Source organism: Mobula birostris, chromosome 5, assembly GCF_030028105.1.
Source record: "Mobula birostris isolate sMobBir1 chromosome 5, sMobBir1.hap1, whole genome shotgun sequence".
Lineage (NCBI taxonomy): Eukaryota > Metazoa > Chordata > Chondrichthyes > Myliobatiformes > Myliobatidae > Mobula > Mobula birostris.
The window spans coordinates 201,927,304-201,951,140 of record NC_092374.1 but is presented as its reverse complement, the minus strand read 5'-3'; the positions used below and the strand labels follow the sequence as shown (position 1 = coordinate 201,951,140).

General features: G+C 47.4%; 1 protein-coding gene and 1 pseudogene across 1 annotated transcript in view; one reads left to right on the top strand and one right to left on the bottom strand.

Annotated features, from left to right (window-relative positions):
• The window catches only part of LOC140198473 (uncharacterized), a 39,509-nt gene extending 26,529 nt beyond the window's left edge, over window positions 1-12,980 (bottom strand). The window contains exons 1-2 of the mRNA XM_072259558.1: window positions 12,944-12,980; window positions 667-1,021 (exon numbers count right to left, since the gene is read on the bottom strand). Coding sequence (XP_072115659.1) covers window positions 667-1,021; window positions 12,944-12,980 — 392 coding nt within the window. The remainder of the gene's footprint in view (window positions 1-666; window positions 1,022-12,943) is intronic.
• A 974-nt stretch (window positions 12,981-13,954) lies between these two features.
• Window positions 13,955-22,202, top strand: LOC140198277 (nuclear factor 7, brain-like; annotated as a pseudogene).
• The last annotated feature ends 1,635 nt before the right edge of the window (window positions 22,203-23,837 follow it).

Below are 23,837 nucleotides of genomic sequence, written 5' to 3'. Positions count from 1 at the left end.
TCTTAAACATTGACATCAAGCTAGCATCCATCACTTGTGTCGCCCGCCACAAAGCTGACGGTATCAGAACCAACCCACTTTCCTGAAGCCTTCTGCAAATTACTCACAATTCATATTCATTTCGCTCTCCAAGCAGATCATTTCTTTTACTCCCAATCACCTCTTAACTTGAATTCTTGCTGAAACATATTTAAAACTCCCTTTATTTGCCATCAGGGTTTTGACCCTTTCTTTTCCTTCTAATTTTTTTGTTCCCCCACCCCACACTGCCCTCCGTACTCCCCACCCCTCCGTACTCCCCGTACCGGAACTAACCCACCTCACACTTATCTCCCACCCTCATTACCCCTCACCCCTCCCACCCTCTGTACCCCTCACCCCTCCCACCCTCTGTACCCCTCACCCCTCCCACCCTCTGTACCCCTCACCCCTCCCACCCTCTGTACTCCTTTGGATCTTCTGTAATCTTTTGACTGTCACCGTTTGAACCGAGCTGAACCGTTTGACACTTTCCCTTACGTGTCCAATTAGGGGAACACATGCTCCCTCCCTGCAGTTTGTCCCAGCCCCTCAACTCGACCCCAGAACCCACCCTTATAATCCTCCACCCCACCGCCACCTCTCGCCATCCCACAGCCGGTCCCTGTCACCCACCCAGGCCCTCACCTGAACCTGCAGCACCGCGCCGGGTAAGAGCAGGAAGCAGGCGGCGGCCAACAGCTGCAGCCCCCGGCCGGCTCCCGATGCGCTGTGACTGCCCGGCCGCCCCTGGGCCATACTCCACGGCGGTGAGAGGCCAGTCGACGAGCGGACGGGTTCCACCAGCCCGATTCTGTCAGTCGTTCTGCGGCACCGCAGCGCCGCTGTCTTAACTCATTATTACGTGCGGTGACCGCCCCTCGTGGGCGGGACGAGACGGGACGGGACGGCAGCGGAGGGAACGTCTCACAGCCCCTCCCCGCAGGAAGGGCACTGAGCCACTGGCATGCTCGCACCCGAAGCCCAAGCTCGTCCACGTAGTCTGTATATATTTTTTAAAAGATTCAACTACAGCGTCTCCAAAACAAAAAGAGGCATAAGAGACCGCAGCCGCTGGAATCCGGAGCCACACACAAAGCTGGAGTCTCAGTATGCAGTGGGAATACTCAAAAAGTTACCTTCCGCAAGAGTCAAGATGGAGGGTTTCGGACTGAAACGTCGGCTGTTTACTCCTTTCCCCAGATGCTGCCTGGCCTGCTGAGTTCCTCCAGCATTTTGTGAGTGTTTCTTTACCCCAACCACTAAGGCCGATCAACTCCCTCCACGAACCCACATTTCCTGTCACTCACCTCATGTGCCTAGTGTTACTTTATGGACATACAAGCAATGTATATAAACTAGCTTATATATTTACATTTGTGTTTCTATTACCGTGTTCTTTATTTTGTTGTAGAACATAGAATAATACAGCACAGTACAGGCCCTTCGGCCCACAATGTTGTACCGACCCTCAAACCCTGCCTCCCATATAAGCCACCACCGTAAATTCCTCCATATACCTGTCTAGTAGTCTTTTAAACTTCACTGGTGTATCTGCCTCCACCACTGACTCAGGCAGTGCATTCCACGCACCAACCACTCTCTGAGTAAAACACCTTCCTCTAATATCCCCCTTGAACTTCCCACCCCTTACCTTAAAGCCATGTCCTCTTGTATTGAGCAGTGGTGCCCTGGGGAAGAGGCGCTGGCTATCCACTCTATCTATTCCTCTTATTATCTTGTACACCTCTATCGTGTCTCCTCTCATCCTCCTTCTCTCCAAAGAGTAAAGCCCTAGCTCCCTTAATCTCTGATCATAATGCATACTTTCCACACCAGGCAGGATCCTGGTAAATCTCCTCTGTACCCTTTCCAATGCTTCCACATCCTTCCAATAGTGAGGTGACCAGAACTGGACACAGTACTCCAAGTGTGGCCTAACCAGAGTTTTATAGAGCTGCATCATTACATCGCGACTCTTAAACTCTATCCCTCGACTTATGAAAGCTAACACCCCATAAGCTTTTTTAACTACCCTATCCACCTGTGAAGCAACTTTCAGGGATCTGTGGACATGTACCCTGAGATCCCTCTTCTCCTCCACACTACCAAGTATCCTGCCATTTACTTTGTACTCTGCCTTGGAGTTTGTCCTTCCAAAGTCTACCACCTCACACTTCTCTGGGTTGAACTCCAGCTGCCACTTCTCAGCCCACTTCTGCATCCTATCAATGTCTCTCTGCAATCTTTGACAATCCTCTACACTATCTACAACACCACCAACCCTTGTGTCGTCTGCAAACTTGCCAACCCACCCTTCTACCCCCACATCCAGGTCGTTAATAAAAATCACGAAAAGTAGAGGTCCCAGAACAGATCCTTGTGGGACACCACTAGTCACAATCCTCCAATCTGAATGTACTCCCTCCACCACCACACTCTGCCTTCTGCAGGCAAGCCAATTCTGAATCCACCTGGCCAAACTTCCCTGGATCCCATGCCTTCTAACTTTCTGAATAAGCCTACCATGTCGAACCTTGTCAAATGCCTTACTAAAATCCATATAGATCACATCCACTGCACTACCCTCATCTATATGCCTGGTCACCTCTTCAAAGAACTCTATCAGGCTTGTTAGACACGATCTGCCCTTCACAAAGCCATGCTGACTGTCCCTGATCAGACCATGATTCTCTAAATGCCTATAGATCCTATCTCTAAGAATCTTTTCCAACAGCTTTCCCACCACAGACATAAGACTCACTGGTCTATAATTACCTGGACTATCCCTACTACCTTTTTTGAACAAGGGGACAACATTCGCCTCCCTCCAATCCTTCGGTACCATTCCTGTGGACAACGAGGACATAAAGGTCCCAGCCAGAGGCTCAGCAATCTCTTCTCTCGCCTCTGGAGCAGCCTGGGGAATATTCCGTCAGGCCCCGGGGACTTATCTGTCCTAATGTATTTTAACAACTCCAACACCTCCTCTCCCTTAAGATCAACATGCTCCAGAGCATCAACCTCACTCATATTGTCCTCACCATCATCAAGTTCCCTCTCATTGGTGGATACCGAAGAGAAGTATTCATTGAGGACCTTGCTCACTTCCACAGCCTCCAGGCACATCTTCCCACCTTTATCTCTAATCGGTCCTACCTTCACTCCTGTCATCCTTTTTTCCTTCACATAATTGAAGAATGCCTTGGGGTTTTCCTTTACCCTACTCGCCAAGGCCTTCTCATGCCCCCTTCTTGCTCTTCTCAGCCCCTTCTTACACTCCTTTCTTGCTTCCCTATATTCCTCAATAGACCCATCTGATCCTTGCTTCCTAAACCTCATGTATGCTGCCTTCTTCCACCTGACTAGATTTTCCACCTCACTTGTCACCCATGGTTCCTTCACCCTACCATTTTTTATCTTCCTCACTGGGACAAATTTATCCCTAACATCCCGCAAGAGATCTCTAAACATCGACCACATGTCCATAGTACATTTCCCTGCAAAAACATCATCCCAATTCACACCCGCAAGTTCTAACCTTATAGCCTCATAATTTGCCTTTCCCCAATTAAAAATTTTCCTGTTCTCTCTGATTCTGTCCTTTTCCATGATAACGCTAAAGGCCAGGGAGCGGTGGTCACTGTCTCCCAGATGCTCACCCACTGAGAGATCTGTGACCTGACCCGGTTCATTACCCAATACTAGATCTAGTATGGCATTCCCCCTGGTCGGCCTGTCCACATACTGTGACAGGAATCCATCCTGGACACACTTAACAAACTCTGCCCCATCTAAACCCTTGGAACTAATCAGGTGCCAATCAATATTAGGGAAGTTAAAGTCACCCATGCTAACAACCCTGTTATTTTTGCACCTTTCCAAAATCTGCCTCCCAATCTGCTCCTCTGTATCTCTGCTGCTACCAGGGGGCCTATAGAATACTCCCAATAGAGTAACTGCTCCCTTCCTGTTCCTGACTTGCACCCATATTGACTCAAAAGAGGATCCTGCTACATTACCCACCCTTTCTGTAGCTGTAATAGTATCCCTGACCAGTAATGCCACCCCTCCTCCCCTTTGTCCCTATCCCTTTTAAAGCACTGAAATCCAGGAATATTGAGAATCCATTCCTGCCCTGGTGCCAGCCAAGTCTCTGTAATGACCACTACATCATAATTCCATGTATGTATCCAAGCTCTCAGTTCATCACCTTTGTTCCTGATGCTTCTTGCATTGAGGTGCACACATTTCAGCTCTTCTACCTTACTGTCTTTACACTGTTTATTCTGCTTCTCTTTCCTCAAAGCCTCTCTGTATGTTAGATCTGGCTTTACTCCATGCACTTCTTTCACTGCTCTATCGCTCTGGGTCCCATCCCCCTTGCAAATTAGTTTAAACCCTCCCGAACCACGCTAGCAAACCTACCTGCAGTGATATTGCTCTCCCTCAAGTTCAGGTGCAACACATCCAATCTGTACAGGTCCCACCTTCCCCAGAAGAGATCCCAATGATCCAAAAATCTAAAACCCTGCTCCCTGCACCAACTTCTCAGCCACGCATTCAACTGCCATCTCCTCCAATTCTTACCATCACTGTCACGTAGCACTGATAGCAATCCTCAGAACGTCACCCTTGAGGTCCTGTTCTTCAGCCTTCTGCCTAGTTCCCGAAACTCACACTTCAGGACCTCATCCTTCTTCCTGCCTATGTTGTTGGTCCCAACATGTATCACGACTTCTGGTTGCTTTCCCTCTCGTACCAGGATGTCGTGCACCCAGTCACAGACATCCCGGACCCTGGCACCCGGGAGGGAACAAACCATGCGGGTGTCCTTCTCATGTCCACAAAACCTCCTGTCTGCTCCCCTGACTACAGAGTCTCCAATGACAACAGCTCTCCTCTTCTCCGTCCCACCCTCCTGCACCACAGGGTCAGACTCAGTGCCGGAGGCCCTGCCACTGTGGCTCACACCTGGTCGGTCGTCCCCGCCAACAGTATCCAGGACGGTAAACTTATTATTCAGGGGAATGGCTACAGGGGTGCTCTGCACTACCTGTCTGCTCACCTTCACTTCCCCCCCCCCGACTGTCACCCAACGACCTGCTTCCGACAGCCTAGGTGTGACTACCTCCCGGTAGCTCTCATCTATGACTGCCTCATTCTCCCTTATGAGTCGAAGGTTATCCAGCTGCTGCTCCAGATTCCTTACACGGTCTTCCAGATTGCCCAGCCGTATGCACTTCTGGCAGATGTGACTCTGCAGGAGAGGGGAGTTCCCCCAAGACTGCCACATCTCACATGAGAGGCACATCACCTTCTCAAGAGACATTGTAAAAACTAACTGGGAACAAGCTCGTCCTCCGCCTCTTCTCGTTGAAGCCTCTCGAGTCAAAGCCTCAAAGCTCCACTCCTTCACTGGCCCACTCACTCACTTGTGTTTTTTGTGTGTCTGCTGCATTGGATGCAGAGTGAAAATTATGTTCTCTTTTACACTTTGTGCTGGAAATGACGACCTTGAAGAGGCCCCACACAGTGCTCTTTATCCTCAGTGTTTACAGCCGCTGCACCAAGTGTCACAGCAGCCTGGTGTGCTGAGATAAAGAGGCGGTGTGGCCACTGATGGGCTCAGAAAATCTGAAAGCTCGTTTGCGCAGAGCTCCTATTACCAGCAGTCCATTGACAGGGTATTGTTTCAGGGCCACCTCAGTATAGGGTTTAATACTGGTATAGGTCGTGAAATTTGTTGTTCTGAGGCAGCAGTATGTTCCAATACATAATAAAATCTATAAATTATAATAAGAAATATATTAAATTGTCCAGGGTAAATATTATTTGGCGACCACAACACATAGAAGTTTGAGTGCCCCTTTAAGCGTAAATGAGGCCATCACTTGCATGAACACCGACACACCTGTGCAAATTTACTGATCACTAGGAAGCAATAATGTAACTCACATCTGTGTAAATTTATTGACGAAATACTGAAAACGCAGTCCAAGTGAAACACAAATAAATAAACATGCAACATCCAAGGACAAGGTATTGAACACTCTCCAAGGTTGTGTGATAAGCAGTTAATTAGAAGTTATCTGTATATTCTCTGTGAGACCATTGTCTGCATGAGGATTTTCCGACTGCGGTATCTGACCTTCCAAATGGGTTCTGTGAGTGTGTCACCATGTTCTTCACTCATGTTTGTCGTCTCACTCCTTCATCCAGAAAATGGCGACCCTGGTCCTGCTGCAATGTTCCAGGGCATCTTATTGGCCAAGTGTTAACAACACAAATCCAGCTAGCCAATTCAACAAGCCTAACTTATCAATCAACTGAATTACTCGATTGTGTAATGTAATTAAAGGAACGCGTTGGATTTTCAGAAAATCTGCAGGAAATAAAATACCCAACAGCATAACTATTAATAAAACAAAGCATGATATTAAGGCAACGATATTACATATACAATTAAATAACCCACCTCTCCACACCCCTAATTCAACTTTATTGTGTTCTTTATCTTACTGTGTTCTTTTCAGTGCTGCGTCATATCCGAAGATTATTCTGTTCTGCTTTACACTTGTGCACTGGACATGACGTGAAACAGTCTGGAATCTTTGATTCTAGTGCAAAAAAGAAGAGAAAAGAGTGAGATAGTGTTCATGGGTTCATTGCCTATTCAGAAATCTGATGGTAGAGGGGAAGAAGCTGTTTTTGAAACATTTAATGTGAGTCTTCAGGCTCCAGTGCTGCCTCCATGATGGTTGTAATGAGAAAAGGAAATGTCCCGGGTGATGGGGATCCTGAATGATGGAGCCCCGTTTCGAAGGCATCCGCGATGCTGGGGAGGCTGGTGCCCACGATGGAGCTGCATGGGGCAATTTTCAAACTAATGCTGGCGTATATTGTTTACCAGAGAGAGCAGATGAGCAGCCGACTGAGACATAATGCGCAGAAAGAGGCTCTACTGGGCCTACGCCATCCACACCCTTTTACATTGACTCGTTGTTAAACGTTCCACCTTCCCAGCAATGCCCCCGACCCTACCACGCAATCTGAACACTACTGCAGAGGCAGTACTATCGAGTACGGGAGGAAGAACCCGGAGGTCCATGAGCCAGTCCTCATTAAGGGATCAGTGGTGGTGAGGTCGATGTAGGAGGGAAGGATTAAATTGATCTTCGAGTAGGTGAAAAGGTCTGCACAATATGGTTGGCCCAAGGGCCTGTACTAATAACCCAGCTATAATCATCTGTTGCTATAAATTTCTTCATGAAAATGCATTTTCTAATCCATGTGAACTGGAAGCCAAACCTTCTCTGCCGAGAATTGCTCAATAATGACATCGGCGCCCTCTCCTGTTCACTCTGCTACAAGACTCTTTTCCTGGTAGCACAGCGGTTAGCACAATAGCGACCTGAGTTCAATTCCCACTGCAGCCTGTAACGTGTTTGTACATTCTCCCCGTGACCACGTGGGTTTCCTCCGGGTGCTAAAAGTCATTTCTGCGCTGGGGAAAAGTCTCTGGCCATCCACTCGATCTAAGTCTCTCATCTATCGCCATCTCTCATCCTCCTTCACTCCAAAGACTAAAGCCCGAGTTCACTGAACCTGAAAGACATTCTTTCTAATCCAGACAGCATCCTGCTAAATATCTTCTGCACCCTCACTAAAGCTTCCCCATCAGGTTCAAGTTCAATTGTCATTCGATACTCATGAATACAACCAAAGGAGACAACGTTCCTCCAGGGCCAAGGTGCTAATACAGTAACAACAGTCACACCCAGCACCAGGCACATACAAGAGATCAATAAAATACAGTCACACAAAAAGCACATCGTCCCTGACCCTGAGTCCATCATGCTGCAGAAATCTGCAGTCGATCAGAATACAGCTTGTCTTCTAAACACGAGGAATTCTGATGATGTCTCCCTCCTCCACCCTCCCTCTTTCTACCCATTCTGGTGACCATCTCACTAATTCTCCCTCCCACCTGCCCATCACGTCCTTCTGCTGCCCCTCCTCCTTCCCTTTACTCCAGGGTCCACTGTCCTCGTCTTTTAGATTCCTCCTCCTTCAGCCCTTTACCTTGTCCACCTATTGCCTCCCACCCTCCCCCACCCACCCACCTTTCTCCTCACCTGGTCTCACCTGTCACCTGTCAGTTTGTACTCCTTACCCTCCCATCACCTTCTTATTCTGGCCTCACCCCCTTCCCTTTCCAGCCCGAATGAATGGTCTCAGCCTGAGATGTCGAGTTTCTGTTTATTATCTCTGTTATATCTGAAGTGAAATGTGTTGCTTTGCAGCAGCAGTGCAGTGCACAGACATTACATCACTATGAATTATAAAATAAATAGTGCAAGTGAAGGAATAATGGGGTATTCAGTGAGAATCAAAGAAGATTGTTGTGGTGTTTGGAACCGATCATCTCAGCCACAGGACATCTCTGCAGGAACTCCCCAGGACAGAGTCCTTGGCCCAAACACCCTCAGCTGCTTCATCAACGACCTTCTGTCCATCGTAAGGTCAGAGGTCGGGATGGTCACTGATGACGACACAATGTTCAGCACCATCTACCACCCCTCAGATAATGAAGCAGCCCACAACATAAATGCAGCAAAGCTAGGGCTTTACTCTTTGGAGCAAAGGAGGATGAGAGGAGACATGATAGAGGTGTACAAGATAATAAGAGGAATAGATAGAGTGGATAGCCAGTGGCTCTTTCCCAGGGCACCACTGCTCAATACAAAATGACATGGACTTAAGGTAAGGGGTGGGAAGTTCAAGGGAGATATTAGAGGAAAGAGGAAAGTGGTTGGTGCGTGGAATGCACTGCCTGAGTCAGTGGTGGAGGCAGATACACTAGTGAAGTTTAAGAGACTACTAGACAGGTATATGGAGGAATCTAAGGTGGGGGCTTATATGGGAGGCAGGATTTGAGGGTCAGCACAACATTGTGGGCCAAAGGGCCTGTACTGTGCTGTACAGGCCCTTTCTATGTTATTCTGAAGCTGTGCGCTCTGGCCCTGGACTCTTCCACTACAGGAAACATACTCTGTACATCTACTGTATCGAGGCCTTTCTATATTCAATAGGTTTCAATGAGATCTCCTTCATTCTTCTAAACTTCAGTGAGTACAGACCCAGAGCCATCAAATGTACCTCATATGTGAACCTTTTCAGTCCCAGAATTTTTTCTCATGGACCTCATTTGGAGCCTTTCCGATACCAGCTCATCTTCTATCATGTAAAGGGCCCAAAACTCCCAGTGAGGTCTCACCAGTGCCTTTTACAAAGCATCAACATTACATCCTTGCTTTTATATTTTAGGCCTTTAAAAATGAATGCTAACATTGTGTTTTCCTTCTTTACCACCGTCTCAACCTACAAGTTAACCTTTTGGGAATTCTGCACAAGGACTCCCAAGTCCTTTTGCACCTGATTTTGAATTTTCTCCCCATTTAGAAAAGAGTCTGTGGCGTTATTCCTTCTTGCAAAGTGCTTAACCATGCACTTCTCCAATCTGTATTCCAGCTGCCACTTCTTTGCCTATTCTCCCAATCTTTCTTGGGCTCTTCTCCAGACTCCCTGCTTCTTCCATGTTACCTGCACCTCCTTTGCTAGTATTTTTCTGGCCTAATTTTCTAGCGGACCTGTATCCATTCTCATCTGTTTTATTTTTTTTTACATACTTGAAGTTTTTCCATCCACTTTGATCTTTTTTTTACTAGCTTGCTTTCATATTTCCTCTTTTCCCTTCTGATTCTTTTAGTCGCTTTCTGTAGGTTTTTTAAAAGCTTCCCAATCCTGTATCTTCCTGCTAATTTTTGCTTTGTTGTATGCCCTCTCTTTTGCTTTTACATTAGCTTTGACTTCCCTTGGCAGTCACGTTTGCACTATTTTGCCATTTGAGTATTTCTTTGTTTTTGGGATACATCTAACCTGCACCTTCCTCATTTTTCACAGAAACTCAGACCATTGCTGCTCTGCTGTCATCCCTACCAACATCTCCTTCCAATTTACTATGGCCAACTCCTCTCTCATACCACTATACATACATTTTCTGTTTGTGCCAAGATTAAGGAAGCCATTTCGTAAGTTCAACCGAACCCTTCTTTCCAAGATAGGCCTCCCTGTTTCTTTCATCCAGATGCCTATCTCAGATTCTCGTAACTGTCCCTGAAGCTTCTGCCTCCACCATCACTCACAGCAGCACGTTTCGCTCTCTGAGGGAATAAAACTACCTCTACATTCCCCCATGTATTTTCCTCTAATCACCTTAACATTATGCACACTGGTAAAAGTCATTTCTGCCCTGGGGAAAAGTCTCTGGCTATCCACTCGATCTAGTTCTCTCATCTATCACCACCTCTCATCCTCCTTCACGCCAAAGATGAAAGCCCTTGTTCACTGAACCTGAAAGACATTCTAATCCAGGCAGCATCCTGCTAAATATCTTCTCCTCCCCACCTACCCATCACCACCTTGTGCTGCCCCTCCTCTTTCCCTTTACTCCAAGGTCCACTGTCCTCGCCTTTTAGATTCCTCCTCCTTCAGCTCTTTACCTTGTCCACCTATTGCCTCCTAGCCTCCCCCATCCACCCACGTTTCTCCTCACCTGGCCTCACCTGTCACCTGTCAGCTTGTATTCCTTCCCCTCCCGTCATCTTCTTATTCTGGCATCATCCCCTTCCCTTTCCAGCCTGAATGAATAGTCTCAGCCTCCGAAGTCGAGTGTTTATTCCCCTCTGTATATGCTGCCTGACCTGCCGAGTTCCTCCAGCATTTTTTTGTGTGCTCTGAGCAGATTTCATCGAGGGAGGCTGATTTCTGTGACATGCTGAGTTGAGTCTAAAAACCCTGATGTGACCAGTGCTCACGTGCAACCCAACCTCTTCCCCCACCCGTCTGTACCTTTAATCATTTCTGACCACCTTCCATGTCTGTAACTGGGGTGTTATACAGATTGCCACTTCCCCGCTCCTTCGGTAAAGCTGATCAACACCCTTCTACACCTCACCACTACTTAATCATTTCCTGTCAGAGTCACCTTAGGCACGGACACTCCTGTGCCTAGCGTCACTTTATGGACATACAGTTGACCTAAGTATATAAGCTATCTTATTTATACAGTATATAGAGATGATATAGGAAATGGCAAGCATTTTGTCAGCTCCAGCACCTAAAAAATTAGCACTGCACCCCTGGTTGAGGGATGACTCATTTCCACGGAGGTGACCGAGGAGACCAATGTGGGATCTGCAGTGTAGGATTAGTGTAAGAGTGTGGATAACGGTTGAAGACATTCGGCCTGTATCTGAGCTGCATTTTGCATTTCAAATGTGCCTTTCATTCATAATAAAATATATACAAAATGCTAAACACGATGTGAATAATATTTTACATTCTGAGTGTCATTTGGTCAATCCAGTCAGTTCTTCTCACATTGTTTAAACCATTACCACTCAGGTTGTCTCAGAGGTGATGAAACTTTTCAATGTTGGCAGCATTCCCTGACGGACATCTGGCTGTGCTGGGAGACCAACAGGTTTCGGGCGGACCAAAGAGCGTCTCTCACTGAGCTGATGATCTTCCAGCAGCAGTTTCCGTGCTGAATGACTCAATGTCACTGAGCTCACCGGAAACAGGAACATCAGCACTGAGGCCGGCAGGTCAAATGTCTCTTGTTTACAGAGGGACGGTGAAATATTGCACCCTGCAGGAGCCCTGGCCTGAGTCGAGGGTCCTGCCGTCTGTAATATCTCACTGTTCTGGAGGGAAGGAGTTGTGTTTAGAGGTGTGTGTGTGTGGGGGAGGGGTGATCCGATGGATGAACTCAGAGATTATGGGGTGTTGGGAGGGTTTACACTCATGATTGGGAGAGGTCGGGTCAGACAGGTCACTGGGCCTGACTAATCTGCGGAAGCGGAAACAGAATCAGAATCGGGTTTATTATCTCTGTTATATATGATGTGAAATGTGTTGCTTTGCAGCAGCAGTGCAGTGCACAGACATAACATCACTATGAATTATAGAATAAATAGAGCAAGTGAAGGAATAATGGGGTAATCACTGGGAATCAAAGAAGATTGTTGTGGTGTTTGGAACCGATCATCTCAGCCACAGGACATCTCTGCAGGAACTCCCCAGGACAGAGTCCTCGGCCCAAACACCCTCAGCTGCTTCATCAACGACCTTCTGTCCATCGTAAGGTCAGAGGTCGGGATGGTCACTGATGACGACACAATGTTCAGCACCATCTACCACCCCTCAGATAATGAAGCAGCCCACAACACAAATGCAGTAAGACCCGGACAATATCCAGGCCTGGGCTGATATGTGGCAGGTGACAATCACATCACGCAGTGTCAGGCAGTGATATCTGAGGAAGGGATCTCTGGGAATCATGAGAACTGGGAAAATTGCGAAATATTGAAAGTAGCTGCCTCACCGTTTGGGAAATTACAGTAGTTAGACCAAGGGAGAAGGTCACTGAGAGGTGACGATATGACAGTCAGTACAGTGATTAGACTGTGGATGTGTTCAGTCAGCAAGGTGAAGCTCACTGGATCAAAGGTAAACAGGTGGAGTTTGGATTGCAGACCACGGCAGGTGAGTTTATCATCAGATAAGGAGAGTCACTGCAGGAAACCAGGGTCAGAAATGAAGACAAAGAATTGCAGAGAGCACTGGGAAATGGTTGTTAGTCAGATCGAGAGACACCATTTCGAAATAATCAAAGGTCAAATACTACAGAGAAATGTAGCTTTCTGATGAATTTTTATCAAATCCACATGCCGCCATTGTATAACAGGAACCCATAAGATCTTTGTCTCAGTGGAGTAACTTTGCGATGACACTCGAAGTGTTCCCCGATCTTCACTGCAACAGCGTCTGAATAAACTGACTTGTTCCTGAAACTCACCACTGCTGTCTGGCAGGTTATTTCTGTGCTGTTCCATCTGAACCGTATTTTAGTGGGAGACTGGTCCCCACACCCACAACCCAACCCCCAGTCCCTCTGTCCCTCGAGCTGCTGTTGTGGAAGCTGCCTGATGAAGACTGTCAAAGAGCAACACACTCAAAACACTGGAGGACCTCAGGGGCTGTGGAGAGGAGAACAGTCGTCGTTTCAGACCGAGAATATTCAACGCTGTTTATTCCTCTCCATATGCTGCCTGACCGACTGAGTTCCTCCAGTATATTGTGTGTGTTGCTCTGGAATTCCAGCATCTGCAGAATCTCTTGTGTTTGTGAGTGGAGATTCCAGCCCAGTGCCCCTGCTCTCTGGGGCTAACGGGGTTTAGAAGACAGGCAGGGGAAAATCATTTCCACATGTGGGCCTGTTCAGAACAAGTGAGACCGGACCTCTGGAGCCGGGCCGTATATGGTGAAGTCAAGAAGGGAAATGGAAATCAGGAGTTGAATGTTTTCCACACTGTGACGTACAATGTCCAGTCCTGTGGTGATTCCTGCAGCCACATCTTTGTCATCGCCACAGCATCAGTCTCCTCACAGCAGATTCTCTCCACATCCCGTGTTCCATACTATTAACTGATTTAATAGTTGCATAAATTTACATTAATCACCGATTTTACACCTCATTCTGACTATCTTCAGTCTTCGAGCTAAACAAAACGAGCTTTTGGAGGAACACTGAGGGTCAGGCAGCATCTGTGGAGAGAAATGGACAATCGACACTTCAGTTCGAGAACCTTCACCTGGACTGTCTCTACCCGGAATATCTTCTGACTATTTTTCTCCACAAATGCTGTCTGACCTGCTTAGTTCCTTCCAGATTCTTGCATTTACAGTCCCTTGTCTCTCTCTGTTCAGGACTTGTCCGTTCAGTTCTGCCGCAGACTGAACCAAGCTCTTCTCTCCGGCTTTATTTATGTTAGACTTGTTCAATGTGTTTCTGATCCCTGCTGTGGAAATGAACACGATTCCTGCTCACTGAAAAGGAACATTCATTCCCGAGACTGCAGCGCCCCTAGAGGACAATCGCGGTACCGCAGGAGTTCAGCTGCTCCCGAAAGTGAAAGGACCCTGAACCAGGAAGTACCGGGAGTTAACATGGCTTCGAAAGGACAGGTCGAGAGTTTAACCGAAGAGGCAATTTGTCCCATCTGCCTGGATTTCTTCACCGATCCGGTTATACTGGACTGTGGACACAACTTCTGCCGCTCCTGTATCACACGGTGTTGGGAAAGGGAGGAGAGAAACTCCTGCCCGGAATGTAGAGAGGAGATTGCAGACCGCACCCTCAGGGTCAATCGGGCCTTAGCAAGTCTGTCCGAGAAAGCTCGAAAACTAAACCTGAACCCGAAAGAGAAGGAAAATAAACTTCACTGCGAGAAACATGAGGAAGAACTGAAGTTGTTTTGTGAGACGGACAAGACACTGATCTGCCTGATCTGTAGAGATGCGCGGGAACACAAGTCTCACAACTTCATGCCGGTTAACGAAGCCGTTGAAATCTACAAGGTAAAACTAACCAGGTTTTGATCAGCTGTTTACTTAGTTGCATATTTTGGTCTAATTTCTTACCTCTCTGGTTCCCAGGATCGGATTAAATCTTCCTTAGACTCTCTCACTAAAAAGAAATCAGACTTCGAGGAAATGGAGCAACAACAGAAAGAGAAGATTTCTGGAGTTCGGGTGAGGCTTCCAGAGCAGAATTTACAAATTCGCTGTGTAGTTTTGTTCCCTTTAATGCAGAATAGCAGAGTATCGCAGCTCCAGTAACCTGGGATCGATCCCGACCCCGGGAGCTGTCTGCGTGGAGTTTGCAATTAACCTTATGAAGTTGGGTGGTGTGTGAATCAGGTCGGAGTTAGTGGGTCAGAGACGGAGTATAAGTTTCAGGGAGACGTGGGGGAATGTGATGGAGGGGATTGTTCTGAAAACTAGCAGAGACGTTAATGGGCTGAATGGTTACCGTCCATGTCAGAAGAAAATACGGAATATAGCCTCAAATAGTAAACTAACCTCTCCTTTCATTGACAGGAACAGTCACACAGCCTTCAGTCCCAGATCACATCCCATTTTGTTGAACTGCGTCGGATTATCACCGAGAAAGAACAGCGCGCGCTCCGAGATCTCAGGGAAGAAGAGGAGAGGATTCTAAATCCAATGGAGAAAAATCTTCGAGAGATTCAAGAGAATTTAAATTCTATCCAGGAGGAAATCTCAAAGTTACAGGAACGGATGGATCAACAAGAAAATATCACATTCCTCATGGTGAGAGATTTCAGTTTGGATTTGTAGAAGTGCACTATCAAAAAATGATGCATTTTATCGCAAATACTGTAGTTGGAAACTGATTTCCACCATGTGGACATCCTGACTGTTCAGAGTTGTGATTGTCCCAAACCGGCCTCCCACAACATCTGTACATCACAGGACAGTCTGCAACCTTCTCGGGAATGAGTTACTCTGATCAGAGCACTGAGCTGGTGATCGTTTCTGTGATTCCCACGTATAATATCCCCTGATACTCAGAGTAACACCCAGTTACAGTCACAGGCTGTGAGTGTGTTTCTGATATTCTCTTCACCACATTTCTTGTGGCATTTATTAAAAACCAACTGATGTTTTATCTTTCACTTTTGATCTTACACAAGGAGAAATATTTTCTCGATTCCCACCCCATCAAATCCATTGGGAATGTTAAATTCCTCCATCTGATCCTCCCTGACATCGTAACCAGATAAAAATGCACAACCTGTCCATTCTCTCCTGTAAATTCCATCCTCTCAGTTATGGTATAAATTTCAGAGTTACAAAATACACGTGGACTAAGATGTTAGCTGTCCTGTGCTATCACCAGTGGGATCATCAGTTGATCTGCCACCTGTCTTCAGGAGTTTCGGCCTGCTTATGATGAAGACTCCCTCCATGTGGTGGGCCAGCAGTGCTAAAGCACCACCTCCCACTGGTGAGCTTAAAAACTTTGCATCTGCCTCTCTCAGAGTTGTTGGTCACTTCCATCCAACAGATAGTCTGCTCTTCAGGTGTCTATGCAACTACTGAAGGGTTTGCAATATATATATATACACTGTCTGACTATCTGCCCCTCTGGACATACTTGGTCCACACCCATGCTGATCCTTTCTCTGCTGCCTCAGCTACAGCCCTGCTGGTTGACTTGATCTCTCTTCTAGTGAAGCCAAGATCACGCAGCCACTTCTGCAAAGTGAATGCAATAAATCCACGGCAGCCTACTTCGAATGGATAGCATGAGACCTTCCACCCTCTGTCTCTGCACTCATATTCCTTGTACTTACTCCCGTGGTTCTCTGTCCCTCTTTCTCCATTCGTTTCAGTGGGAGTGAGTTTAGTGGGAATTTTCAGCAGCTTGTAATAACTTGTCTCAGATTCCTGCTGTTGGGATGCCGACGGACAGTCTCAGTCAATTGAGATCTGTGTTTTATTTATTTCAGGAGGAAGCTCATCGGAAGAGGAGGTAGGACATGGTCTTGACTGAAACTCTGTATGGATTTGTAAAATAGTTCAAATATCACTGATGTTCAGTTTATAACCAGATGTATAATATTTATAGGATTACTGATGGACAACAGATATTGTCAGTGACAGATGGTGCCCTACTGGTTGAAAAATTCTGTCACCCCTATTTGTTCGACATTGCATTGGGAGAAGCGTTTGACGACATTAAGCGAGGTAAAACATACAGATTCATTCCGGCACCAACCCCACCTGCTGGGACACATCACTGCCACATGGTCAGCTGGAGGTGTCAGACCCTTGAACACACCAAACCAGGGGCAAAATACAACCAATTCACTGGTCTGTTAGGTGAATCATTGCATCCCGATCCCATTTGCACTGGACAAACAAGCCAATGCACGAGTTTGAATCCTGACATGGTAGCTCTGGAATTAATATTCCATTAAATCCAAATCAACACACACAAAATTCTGGAGGAACTCAGCAGGTCAGATAGCATCTATTGTAATGAATAAACAGTTGATGTTCTGGGCTGTGATCCTTCTTCAGGACTAAAATTGAAGTGGGGAGATGCCAGAATAAAAAGGTGGGGAGAGGGGAGAGAGGCTAGCTAGAAGGTGACAGGTGAAGCCAGGGGGCTGGGAAAGCTAAAGAGCTGGAGAAGAAGGAATCTGATCGGAGAGCAGAGTGGACCATAAGAGAAAGGGAAGGAGGAGGGGACCCAGGTGGTAGTGATAGGGAGGTGAGAAGAGGTTAAAGGCCAGAGTGGGGAATAGAAGAAGAGAGGAGGGGATGAGAAAAATTTTACCTGAAGAGGAAATCAATATTCATGCCATCAGGTCAGAGGCTACCCGGGCAGAATATAAGGTGTTGCTCCTCCATCCTGAGGATGGCCTCATCTTGGCGCAAGAGGCGGCCGTGGACCGACATTTTGGAATGGGAATCAAAATGTTTGGCCACTGGGAAGTTCCCCTTTGGGCGGATAGAGTGGAACCTCCTTTACTGATAAGATTCCAGCACAGGTCAGCCTTTGTGCTCCTGTTTTTCACCCTCCCACAGCTGCCTCCCACCTTCCCATCTCCCAACCTTCCCCGCAACCTCGCTCTGACTAGTGATCAAAACTTTCATTGACTTTCATTGTGTTGGTCTCCACCTGTCATTCACCTCCCAGTGTCTCCCAACTCCGGTCCACACTCCCCACCCTTCCGCTACCTGGAGCAACCTGCCTGCCATCTTTCACCAATCCTCAGTCCATAGTCACTTCAGACTCCTGTCTCATCACTCCCCTTCTCCCCTGCTCAATCTACACCCCTCATAAACTTATATATTTCTGTCAGATCACCTCCCAGTCCACTTACCTGCATTTGGCCCGTATCCTTCTAAACCTTCCCTGTCATCATTTCTCTGTCTCAGCCAGTTCCACGGGGCCCTCAATTCCCCCGTGTTACAGAAGATGATCAACCTCATTTTCTACCATATTACAGAAGCAAATGTGCTGCAGGCCCTGAAATGCAGAAATGTAGATAAATCCCCAGGTCCTGATCAAGTTTATCCCAGAACATTGTGGGAAGCTCAGGAAGAAATTGTGGGGCCCTTTTGGAGACATGTGTGTCATCGATAGCTAAAGGTGAGGGGCCAGAAGACTGGAGGGAGACTAGTGTTGAACATTTTTTGAAGATCGGCTGTAGGGAAAAGCCTGGGAAGTACAGACTGGTGAGCCTAACGTCAGTGGAGGGTATATTAATGGAGGGGATTCTGAGAGACAGGATCTACATTCATTTGGAAAGGCGAGGACTAATCAGGGATACCCAGCTTGGTTTTCTGCATGGACGGACGGGACAGTAGCATGGTGGTTAGCACAACGCTTTACAGTACCAGTGACCCAGGTTCACGTCCCGTCACTGCCTGTAAGGAGTTTGTACGTTCCCCATGACCACGTGGGTTTCTTCCAGGTGCTCCGGTTTCACAGTCCAAACCCGTACCGGTTGGCAGGTCAATTGGTCATTGTAACTTGTCCCATGGTCAGGCTTGGATTAAATCAGGGGTTGCTGGGTGCTGGGATCATTGTAACTTGTCCCATGGTCAGGCTCGGATTAAATCAGGGGTTGCTGGGTGCTGGGGTCATTGTAACTTGTCCCATGGTGAGGCTCGGATTAAATCAGGGGTTTCTGGGTGGTGGGGGTCATTGTAACTTGTCCCATGGTCAGGCTCGGATTAAATCAGGGGTTGCTGGGTGGTGGGGGTCATTGTAACTTGTCCCATGGTCAGGCTCAGATTAAATCAGGGGTTTCTGGGTGGTGAGGGTCATTGTAACTTGTCCCATGGTCAGGCTCGGATTAAATCAGGGGTAGCTGGGTGGTGGGGGTCATTGTAACTTGTCCCATGGTCAGGCTCGGATTAAATCAGGGGTTGCGGGTGGTGGGGGTCAAAGGGCCGGAAGAGCCTATTCCATGCTGTATCTCAATAAATAAATTACAGCTGATGAAAGTGCAGTAGACATCGTCTCCATGGAGTTTAGCGAGGGATTTGACAAGGTAGCAGAGAGTTAGATCACATGGGATACAGTACGATCTGGAATAGGATACAGAATTGTCTGGGTGGAGTCCTGTGACCAGCGGTTGTGCTGCAGGGATCGGTGCTGGGTCCACTGTTTTTCATCATTCATATGAATGATTTGGAGAGAATGTAGGTGACATGTTTAGTAGATTTGTGAAGGACTCTAAAATTGGTGGTTTCACGGACAGTGAAGAGGTTATTTATTTATTTAGATACAGTGTGAAACAGACCGTCCCAGACCAATGACCTGCTCCACCCAGCAACCCAACTATTTAAAACTAGCCTATTCTTGGGGCAATGTACAATGACCATTTAACCTACAAACCGTTATGTCTTTGTACGAGCATCACACAGTGATAGAAACTAACAGCACAGGCCCTTCAGCCCACCTGGTCTGTACTGAAACATTTAAACTACCTGCTCCCATCGACCTGCACCGGGACCATCGTCCTCCAACTCCTGCCATCCATGTACCTGTTCAAACTTCTCTTAAATGTTTAAATCGAGCTTGAATGCACCACTTGCACTGGCAGCTCGTTCCACACTCTCACAACCCTCTGAATGAAGCAGTTTCCCCTCATATTCCCCTTAAACTTTTCATCTTTCACCCTTAACCCATGACCTCTGGTTGTAATCCCAGCCAAGGTCCGTGGAAAAAGCTCATTCACCATATTTCTACCCCTCATAATTTTGTATACCTGTATCAAATCTCCCCTTAGTCTTCTATGTTACAAAGAATAAAGTCCTAAACTATTCAATCTTTCATTTTGACTCAGGTCTTCCAGTCCCAGCTACATCCCTGTAAATTTTGTCTGTACTCTTTCCTGTAGGTACCCTTTCCTGTAGTTATTCAGAAAGTCAGAAGGCATGGGATCCAGGGAAGTTTGGCCAGGTGGATTCAGAATTGGCTTGACTGCAGAAGGCAGAGGGTGGTGGTAGAGGGAGTACATTCAGATTGGAGGATTGTGACTAGTGGTGTCCCACAAGGATCTGTTCTGGGACCTGTAATTTTCGTGATTTTTATTAACGACCTGGGTGTGGGGGTAGACGAGTGGGTTGGCAAGTTTGCAGATGACACAAAGGTTGGTGGTGTTGTAGATAGTGTAGAGGATTGTCGATGATTGCAGAGAGACATTGATAGGATGCAGAAGTGGGCTGAGAAGAGGTAGATGGAGTTCAAACCGGAGAAGTGTGAGGTGGTACACTTTGGAAGGACAAACTCCAAGGCAGAGTACAAAGTAAATGGCAGGATACTTGGTAGTGTGGAGGAGCAGAGGGATCTCGGGGTACATGTCCACAGATCCCTGAAAGTTGCCTCACAGGTGGATAGGGTATTTAAGAAAGCTTATGGGGTCTTAGCTTTCATAAGTCGAGGGATAGAGTTTAAGAGTTGCGATGTAATGATGCAGCTCTATAAAACTCTGGTTAGGCCACACTTGGAGTACTGTGTCCAGTTCTGGTCGCCTCACTACAGGAAGGATGTGGAAGCATTGGAAAGGGTACAGAGGAGATTTACCAGGATGCTGCCTGGTTTAGAGAGTATGCATTATGACCAGAGATTAAGGGAGCTAGGGCTTTACTCTTTGGAGAGAAGGAGGATGAGAGGAGACAGGATAGAGGTGTACAAGATAATAAGAGGAATAGATAGAGTGGATAGCCAGCACCTCTTCCCCAGGGCATCACTGCTCAATACAAGAGGACATGGCTTTAAGGGAAGGGGTGGGAAGTTCAAGGGGGATATTGGAGGAAGGTTTTTTACTCAGAGAGTGGTTGGTGCGTGGAATGCACTGCCTGAGTCAGTGGTGGAGGCAGATACACTAGTGAAGTTTAAGAGACTACCAGACAGGTATACGGAGCAATTTAAGGTGGGGGCGGGGTTTGAGGGTTGGCACAACATTGTGGGCCGAAGGGCCTGTAATGTGCTGTACTATTCTATGTTCTATGTTTTCCTGGAGTTCAGGAGGCTGCCAGAGGAAACCGTAGAGGTGAATAGAGTTACAGAGATTTAAAAGACATCTGGATGGGTACGTGGGTGGGAAAGGTTTAAAGGAATAATGGGCAAATACAGGCAAATTGAACTAGTTCATTAAAGCGAATTGGTCGGCACTGATGTATTCTGCCTTACCTCCTCTTAAGTGCCTCCAGTGTTTACTCACCCCATCCTCATCTGGATCCAGTTGTTGCTCCACCCCTTCCTCATACCCGTTTCTACTGCTGTCTCCCGTCTTTCTTTCCATTTATGAGGAAAGGTCTCGGCTTGAAACATCGACTGTTAACCTTAACAGATGCTGCTTGACCCACTGAGATCCTCTAGAATTTTGAGTGTGTTGATCAGGAAAAATCCAATCTCCATGTCGGGGAATAATGTCGGGAAGATGCTGGTTGTCCATCCGCTGTGTTGGGATAAAATCCCGGGAAAGGGTCCTGTCGGCCACCCGACTGTGCCTGAGGCCGAGCGGCCTCTCCGCCGGTCCCGGGTCCGCGCTGCCCGAGTCTCCCCCCGATCCCCGGGGACTCTCTAATTCTCTGCTTCTCCCCCCAGTCTCTGTCACCCTGGATGTGGAAACGGCGAGTCCGCTGCTCGAGGTGTCTGAGGATCGGAAGAGTGTGAGAGCGACCGGGACCCGGAGGGATCTCCCTGACACCGGGAAGAGGTTCACAGTCTGGGCTTTTGTGCTGGGATCGGAGGGATTCACATCGGGGAGACATTACTGGGAGGTGGAGGTGACGGGGAATCGGTGCTGGTATCTGGGAGTCGCCGCAGAGTCTGTGGAGAGGGAGAGATGGGTCAGACTGAGTCCGGAGACCGGATTCTGGATCATCGAGCGGATTAATGACGAGATGTGGGTCCACACCTCCCCTGTGTCCCGTCTCCCTGCCGGTCCCATCCCCGGGAGGGTGGGAGTTTATCTCAGTTACCAGTCCGGGACAGTTTCATTTTACAACGCGGAGACCAAGTCCCATCTCCACACCTTCACTGGGAATAAATTCACGGAGAAACTTTATCCTTTCTTCGGGCCTTGGCATGAAAACCAGTGGCTGAGAATCTGCTCCGGTTCCGCTCCGGGTCTGTAAACGGGTCGGGTCCGGGACCGGTGTCAGGAGTAAATCAGTGTAAATATAAATGTGCGCAGAGTGAATAAAACACGATGTGAGAATTATCGATCCATTAATTTTAACTCGTTCATCGCATCCGTCAACGGGATAGAAACACCGCGGATTCAGCAGCAGCCGCGGGCGGTGGGTCCTGAGCTCCCCGGCTCCCCCGGGTGGTAAAGTCCACCGGGACTGACAGGGTAACTGGGACAAGTGGTGGTGGTTCTATGTGGGAGAGGGAGGTCAGGCTGAGCAGGGATCTCTACATTGAATCAGATATTCATTTTAAGACCATAAGATATAGAAGCAGAAGTAGGCCATTCAGCCCATCAAGTCTGCTCCACCATTCAATCATGGGCTGATCCAATTCTTCCAGTCATCCCCATCCCCTGCCTTCTCCCCATACCCTCTGATGCCCTGGCTAATCAAGAACCTATCGATCTCTGTCTTAAATGCATCCAATGACTTTGCCTCCACAGCCGCTCGTGGCAACAAATTCCACAGATTTACCACCTTCTGACTGAAGTAATTTCTCCGCATCTCAGTTCTGAAAGGACGTTCTTCAATACTGAAGTCATGCCCTGTTGTCCTAGAGTCCCCTACCATGGGACATAACTTTGCCAAATCTAATCTATTCAGGCCTTTTAACATTCAGCATGCTTCTATGAGAGCCCCCCTCATTCTCCTGAACTCCAGGGAATACAGCCCAAGAGCTGCCAGACATTCCTCGTACAGTAACCCTTTCATTCCTGGAATCATTCTTGTGAATCTTCTCTGATTCCTCTCCAATGTCAATATATCCTTTCTAAAATAAGAAGCTGCTCACAATACTCCAAGTGTGGTCTCACGAGTGCCTCAGAGCCTCAACATCACATCCCTGCTCTTACATTCTCTACCTCTAGAAATGAATGTCAACATTACATTTGCCTTCTTCACCACCGACTCAACCTGGAGGTTAACCTTCAGGGTATCCTGCACAAGGGCTCCCAAGTCCCTTTGCATCTCTGCATTTTGCATTCTCTTCCTATCTAAATAATAGTCTGCCCGTTTATTTCTTCCACCAAAGTGCATGACCATACACTTTCCAACATTATATTTAATTTGCCACTTCTTTGCCCATTCCCCTAAACTATCTAAGTCTCTCTGCAGGCTCTCTGTTTCCTCAACACTGCCCGCTCCTCCACCTATCTTTGTATCATCGGCAAATGTAGCCACAAATCCATTACCCCATAGTCCACATCGTTGACATACATCGTAAAAAGCAGTGGTCCCAACTTTGACCCCTGTGGAATTCCACTGGTAACCGGCAGCCAGACAGAATAGGATGCCTGTGTTCCCACTCTCTGTTTTCTGCCAATCAGCCAATGCTCCACCCATGCTAGTAACTTCCCTGTATTCCATTGGCTCTTATCTTGCTAAGCAGCCTCATGTGCGGCACCTTGTCAAAGGCATTCTGAAAATCCAAGTACACCACATCTACTGCATCTCCTTTGTCTACCCTGCTTGTAATTTCCTCAAAAATTTGCAGTTGGTTAGTCAGGCAGGATTTTCAGGTGTGACCCGTATTTTTTATACAGGTGGTACCTCCCCCAGTGATCCAGTAGCCCAAAACCCTGCCCGCTACACCAGTCCCTCAGACACGCATTAATATGTCTGTTCATGCTATTCTTGTGCTCGTTAGCGCTTGGCACAGGCAG